The sequence below is a fragment of the Athene noctua genome, chromosome 3 (genome assembly GCF_965140245.1).
Source record: "Athene noctua chromosome 3, bAthNoc1.hap1.1, whole genome shotgun sequence".
Lineage (NCBI taxonomy): Eukaryota > Metazoa > Chordata > Aves > Strigiformes > Strigidae > Athene > Athene noctua.
This window is the reverse complement of record NC_134039.1, coordinates 52,025,551-52,040,055: the sequence shown is the minus strand read 5'-3', so window position 1 is coordinate 52,040,055 and position 14,505 is coordinate 52,025,551. Positions and strand designations below refer to the sequence as shown.

Here is a 14,505-nt window from a genome sequence, read left to right as displayed (position 1 = left end):
TAGGATTTGTTCTCCAGGCCCTTCACCAGCTTCGTTGCCCTCCTCTGCACTCACTCCAGTACCTCGATATCGCTCTTGTATTGCGGTGCCCAAAACTGGACACAATACTCCAGGTGTGGCCTCACCAGTGCAGAGCACAGGGGGACTATCACCTCTCTACTTCTGCTGGTCACACTATTTCTAATGATGTGGATGGGTGGTCTGCTCCCATGTATGTCCTCTACAACTCTTCCACCTTTAGTAGTGACTTCCATACCTGGGGAAGTGGAGCTAAATGTGCTCCTAAAACATTAGCCATTTTAAGCTCCACTTTTGTACAGAAGTTTGGTCTTGAATAGGGCTGGAAATAAGAAGTGAGGAGACTGATGCATTTAAATGCACCCTACATTCATTGTAGCTGAGGTGACATTTAATAACTTTTGTGAAATGAGGCAAGAGAGAATTGCATTATAGCTTATTAAATATAAAAATGGTGAGTCAAGGTGCTGATGCCTTCATTCCTCTGTGATTCCCCTGTCTCTGTCATTGCTGAAACACAATGAGGAGTTTTGGCTTTTATTGCAGTGCTACAGGAGGAAATGGCAGAATGCCACCATGACATGGCCTTGGCATTAACACATATAGACAGCAATGAAGCTGTATTTCATTCTCTGATGCTAGCTGGTTTCTGTCTTCATTGGGAATCACTGGATTAGACACTGATCTTTTTAAAAATAACTTGAAAGAGGGGTAATATGTTTTTCAGTGCATGACAATAATACTGTCTTTTATGTGTTGTTTAGGTATGGGTTTAGCATTCAACTTACAGCCTGCCTTGACCATGATTGGCAAGTATTTCTATAAGAAGCGTCCCATTGCTAATGGATTGGCCATGGCTGGAAGTCCAGTGTTTCTGAGCACATTGGCACCTCTCAATCAATTCCTCTTTAATGCGTTTGGCTGGAAAGGAAGCTTTCTCATTCTGGGAGGACTTCTTTTGAACTGCTGTGTGGCTGGGTCACTTATGAGACCTGTTGGACCGAAAACAGTCCCTCCTGTGAAAAAAGATGTTGAAAAAGGCACAGTAGATTCTACCTTGAACAAAACCAACAAGTCTTTTTGGCAAACTATGAATAAATATCTAGATCTGTCCCTCTTCAAACACAGAGGGTTTCTGATCTATCTGTCAGGAAATGTCATTATGTTTATCGGTTTCTTCGCTCCAATAGTATTCTTGGCTCCTTATGCTAAGCACAAGGGAATTGATGAATATTCTGCTGCTTTTTTGCTATCTATCTTAGCCTTTGTAGACATGTTTGCTAGGCCTTCAATGGGACTTGTAGCAAACTCCAAGTTCATCCGGCCAAAGATTCAGTACTTTTTTAGTTTTGCTGTCTTGTATAATGGTGTCTGTCATATCTTGTGCCCTCTGGCAACAAATTACACTGGCTTGGTGATATATGCTGTATTTTTTGGGTTTGCATTTGGAATGGTTAGCAGCGTTCTTTTTGAGACATTGATGGACCTTGTTGGGGCTGCCAGATTTTCCAGTGCGGTTGGACTTGTCACCATTGTGGAATGTTGCCCTGTGCTCATAGGCCCTCCTCTAGGAGGTAAGAATCTCTTTTATTCCATTTGTTCAGGCATTATAGCATAATCTTGCAATTTATCTTTGAATTAATATAAACATTGTTCTTAATGTTATTTAATGTTTTGCTGTGACTAGGAATGTACTGTAGCAGCAGTGCACTGCATCAGTTATCTTTGGGCTTTACAGCTACAGATCCACGTGAGAATCTAAAGGCATACATTGCGTGCATATGTAAGAGTGAGATTAAGAACATATCTTTACTGGCCCATAAATCCAGGTGATAAACGTATGCTTTCCTGATAGCGTGGAGTGCTAACTTTGCAACATTCATTTATGTGTATTCAGCTCCAATTTCCCACAGTTCTTACTCTCTTGAATTGGTTGAATCCACTAGTCATTTTCTGTGAAGATCTCACAGAGTGGCTTATAGTTTTTCTAACAGTGGCAGCTAGAGAAGCACTTGATTAAATTTAAAATAGCAACTTTAGTTTGTCTAAATGGAGAGGATTGGCATTTCTAGAGACAATCCAGCAGGGTTGTGTCAGAAAGGACAGAGGCATGCTCAGCAGCCCAGGCAGGTTGTGCGCATGGTGGAATTCCAGAGTGGTGCTGTCAAGCGTTGGGTCCTGACATGATTTCACAGCACATCCCTTCTCACAGCCAGTTCTTTAGCCTGTTTCTATAGCCAACAGATATGTGTAAGGCAATTCAGAGTGTGAACTGACTGAAAGATGATAAAGTTGCCAACTTCACTCATTTGAGTGTAAGAGAAACTTAAAGGGAACCTAGGTATATAGCTTGGACTATACTCATAACTTGTGGGCTTCTAGAACCAAAAATGATGAAGAGTCTTATCCAAAGTATTTTGTTTGCTAACTTTTCAGTCAGTATTTAGTAATGATATTAGTAAGTTTTGTAATCTTATGCTTTCTGACAAGAGACTAAAGAAACAGATGCTCAAATTTTATTGAAAATTATTGGTTAAATGTATGTGTCTATGTTGTGGTATAAGCCCAACAATATGAAAATATAGAGATAATGAGATTACCTGCCTTGTGAACATACACTATACCCACATAAACTGTGCCACAAAAGTCAGCAAGATTACTTATACCTAAAACCATTTATACATATTAAAGTATTTTAAGGATTGCTGTCAGCATTTCTATGAAAATAGCATTGTTGAGTGAAGTTTTAAATATGCCAAAACAATTCCACTCACTTCAGTACAATAATATTTGTACAAGTAAATATTTAATAGTCCTCAAGATGGTCCATATTTCCCTCATCTTTTAACGTGCCAATTCATTTTGGTAATGGTAGAACAAAATACGTTCTTCTTACACAGACTCTTTCTGTGCCACCTAGTGGGGGGACTGAGCCTGTGACCGCTGGAGTCCAGCCTTTCCAGTCAGGTTCTGAAATCAACATTAACTCTAAAGATATTAAATTTAATATTTATGGAGCAATAGCATGCACAACTATTTATTTTTCAGTATATTAGCTTTTCAGGAATTTTGAAAAGCTTGTTTGTGCTATAACTGTATGAATAATTGATTTATCTTGTTAAATAGAGACAACAAAGGGGATGAACACATGGAAAATGTAAATTCCAGTTTTGACTAGTTAATATCCTTTAAAATATTACGCTGAAGTAATGCTAACACAGAGTTTCATTTTGATCATCAGTTTTATGAGATTGCTCATTGATAAAAAGTGGGAAATTGTACTATTTACACTAATAGGTGAATTATACACTTGCAGTGCTATTTGAATTTTATAATGCTAGGTTTGTGAAATAAAGAAAAGAATAAAATCATTTGATGGCTTGTAAATGTGTATCAGGTGAATAGGCTAGCATTATGGCTTCAGCCCAGTAAAAACATCTAAATACATACTAAATTGAAGTGCACGGGTTGTCCTGTGAGTTTCAATGATAGCATAGCAGAGGTCAGAGCTAAATAATTGGATATGTACAAATGTTGATTTGGGAGTTGGGAAAATTTAGAAAGAATGGCTTATATAAGTGGAAGAACAGTTATATGTTACTTTCCTTGTCATGACCAAATTAATCTCAGAGGTGTGGATGTAATTTTTAGGTACAGGCTTTATAGTTTAAAACTCAGCAGTTGAGCATGGTAGTTGAAGGGACAAGCCTTTCTATTTCTTTCGCCAGTCACAGGAAAGAAAAAACAAAAAGCAGGCAGTTGATGCACAGTGACAGCAGCCTAAAAAGGCACATACCTCTTCATCCTATTGTCTGTATGCCGCCTCTGTGGGTGTCAGGCAGTCACTCCAAAACAATAGGAAACAAAATTAGGAGGTGAATAAAATAAGGCAATGAAGGAATGAAAATGAAATAGCTAAAAACTGTCTGTCATTATTCATTAAGCCTTACTTTGTTCTTCAATATTTTATCATTGTCAGTGATTCTGATTACAACTGCTACCTTGACTAATATAGGTTTCGTTAGAGTTCCACTGTATATGTTAGACAATTTGAACATGTTGAAAATGCTTTTCTGCTCCGACTTCAAAACCAAGCAATATATAGGTACTTCTCCTAGGGAGAAATCTGGATCATATCGGGGATGATGTTCTAAAGAATCTTTTTCTCTCTTCTTGTCTTTGTATTTCAGGTTGGTTAGTGGATGTTACTGGTGAATATCAGTACATGTATTTTGTCTGTGGAGTTATTGTGATTGTGGCCAGCATCTGGTTGTTCATTGGCAATGCCATTAACTACAGGCTTTTGTCAAAAGAAAAGAAGTTAGAAGATGAGAAGCAGAAAGCACAAAAGAACGCTGACTCAAAGGAAGCAGAACCATTAACAAACAATGAGAATGAAGATGCTTCCAGCAGAGCTGATAAAGCTCTTGAAGATCCTTCAGAAAGAGAAACCAATATTTAATCTGCAGTATAGCTCAGAAGGCAGCATTTATGACTTCCATTAGAAATATGTCTTCAAGACGCAGGCCAGGTTTTGTGGTAATAATGATCAGTCACAATATTGGATGGGAACAGATTTTTGCCTCGTGGCAAGACTCTAAGTTAAATTACTATCTACAGTTTTTTATTTCAGTGATACAAAATTGAGATTACAGAGGTAGTGACACCATGCAAATGGGTCCATCAAACTATGAGTCTGGACAATCAAGAGTAAGGCAAACCAGACTATAAAGCCTTCTAGTGACAAACAGTTTTGTTTCAAAAGTATATCTAATCCAGAAGTATTTCCTACTCTTATTTAGGAAGATACTTTGTGTTCATCTTTTGGAGTATTGTTAAAGTCTGTTGAAATAATCTGCCCAAACTGTACTTGCCACTAACGTTAAGAAGAATATAAACTCAAAGATTTGTTTAAAAAGAGACGTACCTGAGTGAAGCACACTGAAACTTTTTTCTCTTTTGTATGCCCACTAGATCAAAAAGATACATTGTGTCTGTATAAACAATTATAATATGGATGTAAAAGTTAAGGCTAATAGATGAAAATTGGTGGGTACCATCTCTAAAATACAATAAACACCTGAATTAAAATATATACAGAAGTTGTTTCCTCCTGTGATAGCTGACTATATTGTACTTCAACATATACTTTTGAACACAAAGTACGTTCAGACCTCACTAATTCAAACTAAGCTAAAATCTGCCTGTACATAAAAGGATTTAAGATTTTCATTGCTAATATGAGTGGCAATTAGTTTGTTTGAATTATGTGTTCCTGTATGGCTGAAGGATCTGGATTGGACTGTGAAGCCTTCTTCCTAAAGGGACTAGATGCAGAACCTGCTGATGTTAAATGGATACTTACCCTTGGCTTTTGTGGCTTCAGTCAGTTTCATGGCAATGACTTCAAAGTAGATGACTGGATTTACTGGCAAGTCATTAGTTGTTTGATGGTCTACTGAGAGGAGACTTCAGGTCTTTGCAGACAGGTAACTTCATACCAGTTCTCACCTCCCTTTCTTACTTATTTAGTGAAAAGCTACTTCTGTTTTGTATTGACATATCATTTTTGTGCAGGATATTTGGTCTTGTGTCTACAATTTCACACAGACACTCATTTTGATTAAAATGTACACAATTGTTCATCTTCCTTTAGGCAAAAGAAAGCATAAATCTCTGAATTTACTTTACAAAAATTAGTTAGCTTTTCACTTGAAACCTCAAAGTGCAAGCTTCTGAAGGTATTAAGTGAAAATATTTCTGTCCTATTTGTAGGTGAGGAAAGGTGCTATTAGTTTTGGAGACATGCATATAAATGCCTCAGAAATTGTGAAAATTAAGGGTCTAATTTATAAAAAAATTATGCACTGTTTATGTAGGATACACATACACGCAATTCCAGGAAAAGAATATAATTCATTTTAGCCCTCTTTTAGATCTCAAAAAGTTGGAGATATATTGGACAGAGAGCTAGCTGTGTTAAACACACTTTGAAGCACCAATAACAAAAGAAAAATAGTAAAATCTAGCATATATGTGAGTGCTTTTAAGAAAGCCATTTCTTAATAGTAGTGTTTATTTTTTAATAGTAGTATTATTATTTTAATTATTCTAAGGATTTTGGTAGTTCTTGATTCTGTTTTGCTGGGTTATCATCAATAAGTTCCACAGTAATGATTAATTTTTTCATTATCTCAGCACTGTTTTGGGGGAGAAGCATAATTAATCTACTCACAGCATGGCATAGAAATTAATACCTATTTTTACCGAATTATATGATGGAAAGCCAAACATCTTCTACAACTGATGTAATTTTATAGGTGCCTCAGCAACAAAATATGTGCATTTCAGAGTTTTGGGAGAAAATATGGGTTATATGCTCAGATTTGAGCAGGGAACTGTGTAAAGGAGAATGATATAATCCCAGTAAAATTAATGATATAGTCCCAGTTCCTCACTCAGCCCCCAGCTTCAGAGAAGAAATAAACACATTGCACCTCCTTCTGAACTGTAGCCCTGCCAGCACCCCATGAGGTAAAAACATTGCTCTGGTTTTGGCTATACAAACATACAGGGTGAATTCCAGGATCTGTGAAGGCCTTATGTGCCTAGAGCCAGAAAGTCATGAGGAGTTTCATAGACTCTAAGCTTTCATATAGTGAGGAATATCAGTTATAAATACTGGATTATGAAAGATGAACTGAAATTTTAGCTAAAGAGTAGTCATCGGGAACATCACTCTGCTCTTGACAGCAAGTGGTAGAAAGGCAGAGATTATTTGAAAAGAGATGAATATATAGGCTGAACGAAAATGACTGAGGCAAAATTCTAGGTGCTTATTATCTCTTTGCAAAAAACAGCATGATTAAGAATACAGGGTAGAAGACAAGTGTCAACTTGATAAAAGTTGCAGTTGAGTAAATAAAGGACTCAGAAAAAAGACGATGGAAAAAGGTTCTCAGGAAACATGCAGGCACTTTACCTGTTCTATGCAAGATCGCAGAATACGATGTAACATGGCATAGGAAATAAGGGACAAACAAGGTTCCTTGAGCCATAGACACACCTGACCACCGGTAACAAAAATTATGTTACTATCTCAGAGTAAATAAAAATTTGTATAAACACAACCCTCTGCAGAGATACTACTCTTTCATGTCTGGTCAATTACGTTAAAATGTAATAGGAATGAAAGAGCTGCTTTACAACCACTCACCAGTGTGCAATTTTTAATCCCATGAAGTGAAATGATGTAGCAGGCAACTGGAGCAATATAAAGTAGGAACTGAGTCAAGTGAAACATTTTCTTACACTTCCTCTATTACTTTTCCTCTTAATACTAGCCACAAAATAAAACCCATCAAAATAGTCTTGATGTTACTGAATATTAAAGAAGTTAAAATCCAGAGATGAATGAAGAATATTGGAACCATATCTATGCAAAAACTGTCTGGAATTAAAAAAACGTGTCTTCCAAATCACAGGTCCTAAGGGGCAATTGCCTCGTATAGGTAGTTCGTATTTCTAGAAGTAGTAATAATAATAAATTGCCTTTAATCAAATCTATACTGAGCAGTAAAGTAGTAAAATGAGTATAACTTGCCTTCAAACCCCTGTATATCACTCTTTCTCGCACTGAGATGTAATATGTACTGAAAATCGTTTCATCATTACATTTCTGCTTTCAGGATATACCATCACTCACAATTCCCCTGGTTTCTTTTAATTACCTCACCCCCAGTCTGGACCACTGCAGGGTCAGGACTAAGAGATGCCCGTGCCCCACAATGAAGAAAAGTACTCTCAAACTTCAAGACATACCACATGCATCTGTTATGCACTATGGAGCCTGTAGTCTCTGTCAGTGCAAGTGAATCCTTAGTTGGTCTTAATCTCATTTATACTTATGTATACTTCATCCTTTTAATTTCTTTGCCACAGTATCACTGAGCCTAATTATCATCTTGCTCTTATGTGATCAATCAAGAAAAACAATGCCAAAATTGTAAAATTAGTAGGAAAGGGAATAACATCAACAATATTTTTCCAGTTAAACATCAAGATTAAGTTTCTAGTCATTTCAGAGCACACATCCAGATACTTTATCTCCTTAGGGTTTTTTGACATTGTACTCTAGAAGCTGGAGGGTTTTCTGTATTGCCCTTCCCAACTCCAGAGAAAGACTTCTTACCAATAATTCTCAGTACTTTTTCAAGAACATCCTAAAAGTTCACCCTTTCCACCTCTCCCCATTGAACTGTATTTGCAACTGTTGCTAGTTCTGTATTGCTATTAAGTTTACAAAGGCATCTTTTTTTTTATGTGAAATGCTATAACATAAGTAATGAGGCTACAATCCTTTTATTTTAGTGGTGTGATTTGTTAAATCTTTTGAGAGTTAGGGAAAGTCTTATCTTCAAATAGACTTTTTTTTTTTTTTTTTTTTTTTTTATTTAAATGATGCTGTCCTTTTGAGAGAAAGTTTGGCTTTACACACCACTGAAGTGAATGGCAGCACTTTCACTCACATCATGATTCAAAATTCACATGAATTTTAACGGTCTTTTTGCATATCAGCATCCAGTGTGCTTAAAAAACATTTGACAGTGTGTGCATAATTGTTCCTCCTGGAAAAATCTTATTCCTCTGAAGGCTCCCTACCCCCACCACCCACCCCATTCTCCACAAAGAATTTGGACCTGGAAGGTAGTCCTTTTTTAAAATGCTTTCTTGTCATTCTCCTTCGTCAAATGCCTAAGCAACATTTTTAACTTGCTACTTTCAGGTCTGGATGGTCATGAGTATTAGTGGGGAGGTATTATTCGGATATATAATAAGCTACAGGTACCACATACAGCCAGATTTAGGGCAGCCATAAGGATTTCACTAAAGAAAGCCAGTTACCACTTTTATAGATGAACGTGCTGTAACTGATACTGTCAATTTTGCCTATATCAAAATTGAATCAAGGCAACATTTGTTAGTTTCTCTATAGATGACTATTTTTCTACTCACAGAGAGGAATATAAAGGGAATTTAAAAATTATTTTCAGAGGTGACATCAATTTTAACAAGGCTCTGGATTTTTTGGGGGGTGGGTGCTTTTCTGATATTTGTGCATATATATATAACATTTGCATGTATTACCACCTTTTTGATCACAATTTGCATAAGCATTGCTATGTAATTTCAACATAATTTGCATGTTGTTATTTTGCAGTTCAAATTTTTCTTGTCATCTACCTCTCAATTGAAGTTTGGAAACTTCCATGACTCTGGAAGAACAAAGTTAACCAAAAGCATAAGGATAAAAACTGTACAGATTATTAGTCTCCCAAATATTTGAAACTACTTACAGTTCTATTTTCAAGGCAGTGCATATTTATGCCCAAATTTTATATCAATTCACGTAGCTTTACTAAGTCTAAAGACTTAACCCATACCTGTGTAGTTTTTACGTCACTGAACAGGTATAAAAACTCAATGTGTCATTTAAATAACCAAAGTCTACTTACTGCCCTTTCTATGAAATGCTGGTCCTCTTTGGCCCTCTTTCCTTTTCTTTTTCATTTTCTTTCAATTTCTGAGTTAGTGGAATTAAATGAAAGCATTACATAGTTAATACATCCAAAGAGTTTTAAATATTTTGTGTTTTGCATCCCTGAAAAAAATGTTTCTTTTGTTTATAAATGATACAGAATTTTAGCTTGTTTTGCCTTTTGTGGGGCAGTTGAGGGAGATGATCACAAAAGGTTGGATTGGGGCCAAGGAATAATGATTGTTCTTCATATGTTCTTTAAAAAAACAGAGATGATTGTTTCTTCAAAGACCTTCTTTTTAGACTGCAAACCATTCTTGCCTTCTGGGACCTAGAATAAAATCCACTGAAGCCAACATAAAAAACCCTATCAAAGTCAAAGAGCTTTATCAGACATCGGAAGTGATATGGCTTCAGTGGAGGCTTCAGCCTTATGTTCTCCATATCAAATCTCAGGAGTATCAGATATAACACAGCAAATGCAGGATTTGTTGCAGTGGCAAATTTAGCTATGCCTGCATATTATTCCTAATGAATCAGTCCCTAAATTAACGCACAATATGTATTATTTTAATAGTCTATGTAAAAAAAAAAAAAAAAAAAAAAAGCCAAAACACCATAAACTCTGAATGTAGATTATAAAATATAGAGGATATGTTGTAATAAATATCCAACAAATCTGTTTAACCCCAAAGGAAATTATCTATTTCATTTCAAGCCTTCTTTCAGCAGTTTATTATCTTCATTTTTCTTATTTCCAGAGAAAATAGTTTATGTCTTTTGGGAATGTATATATAGACATATATATAAGGCAATATATATGCATATGTGTGTATGTGTGTATATATGTATTCCCCTATATATAAAACTCTAATTTATATATATTATATATATTTATGTATATATAAAATATATATAGGGTTTTAGAGTAAGTTGCATAATGTGTCTGATAAACTAAACATATTTGTAAGTAAATAAAAGACTTGAGCAAATGACAGATAAATTTAGAGGATTTCTGTAAGAGTATATTTTGTTATTTTTCAGTTTCTGCTGGTTTTATTTATAGTAGAAATTCATCCAGAAAACTACAATATTACATAACACTAGTATTTTAACCATGACTCAGTTCAAAGTATCCTAGGATCACTGAGAATTTTCATTGTTGTTAGACTGTAAAACCTGCATTGATGGTGAAGGGGTTGAATGGGTGTTTTTTGTTTTGGAAATATTAATTAGATGATCTCTGACCAGACTGCAACACATAGACTGAGTTTTCATCTATGGTAGTATGCATGACGTATCATACTAAATATTGATGAAGATGATATTCTTGTTAAAAGTATGGAAAATGATAATACTCAAGGCCCTGCAAACAATATTCCCATTAAACTATTATGGGAAATGCTACAGAACACTAGGCTCTAAAAACACTGACAACTTTTCATACCTTTTCCAGGTTTCGGGTTTTTTATTTTGTCTGTATAGTAGGCAAGTCTGTGAGAAGTGTACATTCGTCTCTGACTCTTTAAAGGTTCTACCTTAAAGTATTGAGAGATTTTTTCAGAGTGGTACATAAAACACTTACATAAATACCCTTCCTGAAGTGTGACATAGGTGCATTTTCCACTTATTGCCTACTTGGAAAGTTCACTGTACTTGCAGTCTACCAACAGAACTTGGTATTGCTATGCAATAATTAAACACGCAGTAGCCATTGTTCTTGACTAACAAAGTTTTTGCTTCCTTTTTGTATTTTGCAATACTGTACAGTTTTTACTTGAATATATAGGGTAGATTTTTTTTTTTTTTTGACAATCATTCATTAGCTAGAGGTGCTATTTATGTTCCAAAGAGATCTGGGTAAATGATAACATTCTCTTTCTAGATGCCAAATCCTTTTTTTGACCTGAAAAAATTAATTGTGCATAATGTATATTAACCCTGTAAAATGCTTACGCACAGCATTACGTTGTATTTAAATGCATTTTTGCTCATTAACTTCTATTCCAGGCTTGTACTAGTGTCTAATATGTCAAGTTTATCCATATATATTTATGGAAAATGACAATGAAAAATGTGTATGATAAACAACTGAAAAAAAAAAAAAAAAGAAAAAAGAAAATAAAATTTCCAAGTAAAGTTTCTGAAAGGATGTAAATGCTGTTTTGTTATTCTCTTTAATAGTAAATTATATACACTTTTAAACTGTGTATTTATTCATAGATGTGTTAATTGATTCACTACTTAAATGTGGCTAAGATCTCAAAATCACTTCTTCTTGCGTACAGAAACAGAAATGGAAGATTCCTTGTGTAGGAAAGATACTACCAGCAGCAGAACATGCTACCAGCCCCTTGCTATTCCTAGTTCCACCATAATTATGATGTAATCTCATATGTTACTCAAATGCCATCTGGACACCCAGTATTTTTCCCCATTACTCTGTTCAAAATGTTTTCCTATATTCCATGTACATGCAATATCATTTATTTACCGCTAATACTCATTTTCACAGAAAAGTGGAATTTATCCATATAGCTTGAAATAGTGGATGTAGATAACTATTTTGTCTTCTTCTAAGAGTTTCCAGATCTTACATATTTGTCAGCTGACTTAAGGTTATGATTGCTTTTTCAATATGCCACACCCCAGTTAAACTGGTGTTTATTTATAGAATGTAATTGGATATTTAAAATTAGAGATATTAAAGAGATATTAGGGATAATATTAATATCAGAGATACTAATATCCTTTGCATGCTATCTACACAACTTTTACATAGAAGCACAATAAGCTGCTAGGAAACAAAGGTGTAAAACATGAACTATTGAATAAGAAAGAAAGAACATTTTCTATGAAAGCAAATGGTCTTTATTTTTATATTTCTAAAACTGTAAAATCTATTTTCAAAAAATGTTATCTATAATCTACTTGATATGGAAATGTTGATTCAGCTACCAGATATATTTAGATTTTGTTTAGATTCTAACTCCTTCTAATATTTGCATATTTGAGTATTTGCAGTATTCATAAATAATCAATTTTCAGGCATTGACCAAGCAAAAAATCAAAAGTTATAAATATGTGGTAGTAAAATTGTCCCTTTGGCACAGGGAACAAGGTGTGGTATTTTACCCTGCTCAAAGACATCATTGATATCACTTGCATGCCTAGAGCTACGTTGCCTCACTCAATCTGGTTGTATGACTAAAGCACATTGCTGAGTAATAGACACTGAATTCAGAAAACTCATACCTATTCCTGAGGTTTTTTACTTTCATGGTTCAGTTGCAAGATAGATGGAGACCTCAACCTGTAGTTTGTCTCTAAGGTCAGCTGTTACTATGCTTTCCCATAAATGGTATTTTCTTCTAGTAATGGGCCCTTTTAACTCCATTGGTTATCTGAAATTGAGTTAATAGGTTACATTTACCACTGCAGCTCAGCAGTAATAACCTGCACAGTTTTATTCCTCTGATCAAGATGTAAAAGCATTGCCATTCAATAAAGTTTCTAATCCATAATACGCATATACTATAATACATATAATTATATCCCTACTAGTATGTATTTGAACATTTATTTTTCTTCATGCCTCCTCTTAAGTCCTGGCACATAATGCTTCAATTCATCTTCTTAAATTGAGGCAAGACAATCCCCTAGAAATCAGAGATATTTTATTGCTTAAATATAAAACCAGAATCCTAAGCCAAATAAAAATAAATGGTGTATATGTAGTGCATTAACAGAAGACACATAATTGGTAATTGACATTCACTGGTTGAATACGTAGTTCAACTTTCATTAAGTGACTTCTAATTTCCAGTGCCTGGTGACACCAAACTGTAAGTATATTACATGAGGTAACAAATATTTGGTTAGAATATATCCACCCCTTCAAACAACTGTTTTTCTCACAGAAACTTCCTACAGGATCCTACTGTATAATGTAATAATGTTTAGACCTCAAAATTGATATGTAACGTCATGATTCTGTTTCTTTGACTAGCATGAAGCCTCAGTATAGTAGTCTCTTCTGTACAAAGGAACTCTTGATCTAATCCACAGTTCCACTGTTTTTCTCACAAGATATAAAATCCATAAACAATGGGACAGAACCATATTTTAAGGATACTTAACCCACTTTTCGTCCATTAGCACAGATGGATCTTAAAATATCTGGAACTGTACTTCCTTCAATACAGTTTAAAATTTTAGAATTGCAGATTAACTTAAATCAGTGTTTCAAATTAGTATATCTGAAAGAAAAGTAAATTGTAAAAGCTACTATTAGTCTTAAATTATCTTCTGTTTAGAATTTTGTCAGAATTTAGACTAAATGGGCCTGGAAGATAATTAAATTACTTCCTCTCTTTCATGTGCACTTGTCCTCCTAACTTTTTCATTCATACTGACTATGCTGAAAAAATATCCATTCAGTAATATATTTTAGCTGCTAGACATGGAGCTTCTTTTAAAATAATTACAGCTGAACAACAACAGTAAGTAAAACAAAAATTGGGGAAAAAACACGTTATTTTCTAACCATTTGGAAAAGCAAAAACTCTCAGAAAAAAAAAAAAAATCTAAGAAATATCTTGGAAATAGCCAAGTCTCCGTAAAGAAAGACCTGAATTGAAACACATGACTGGAGGAGACACTGTTCAGTAGTTGTAGATATCATCCTAATATCTTGCACATACCATTTCAATTAAAGATAGGATTAGGTGCTAAAGTCTGGAAATTGTCAATTTTGAGTACTTTAAAGCAGTAGTATCTATGCAAGGGTTTCTTTTGTTACAAAAGCTGTGAATTTTCTTTATTTTGCTATGTCTATTTTTTTCTGAATTTAAATATATTTTTCTCTCTGGAAATTGTGTAACTGTAGTTAATCAAGCAATATATCTTTAATCTATAAAACTGTGACAGAAGAAGAGTTTTGGTGCCTT

At 34.7% G+C, this 14,505-nt stretch overlaps 1 protein-coding gene across 4 annotated transcripts in view; it reads left to right on the top strand.

The window, feature by feature from the left end:
- The window catches only part of SLC16A7 (solute carrier family 16 member 7), an 86,587-nt gene extending 74,815 nt beyond the window's left edge, over positions 1-11,772 (top strand). For all 4 annotated transcript variants that reach the window (XM_074902982.1, XM_074902981.1, XM_074902984.1 and 1 more), the window contains 2 exons: positions 783-1,592; positions 4,209-11,772. In XM_074902982.1, coding sequence (XP_074759083.1) covers positions 783-1,592; positions 4,209-4,480 — 1,082 coding nt within the window. In that variant the 3' untranslated portion in view covers positions 4,481-11,772. The remainder of the gene's footprint in view (positions 1-782; positions 1,593-4,208) is intronic.
- The last annotated feature ends 2,733 nt before the right edge of the window (positions 11,773-14,505 follow it).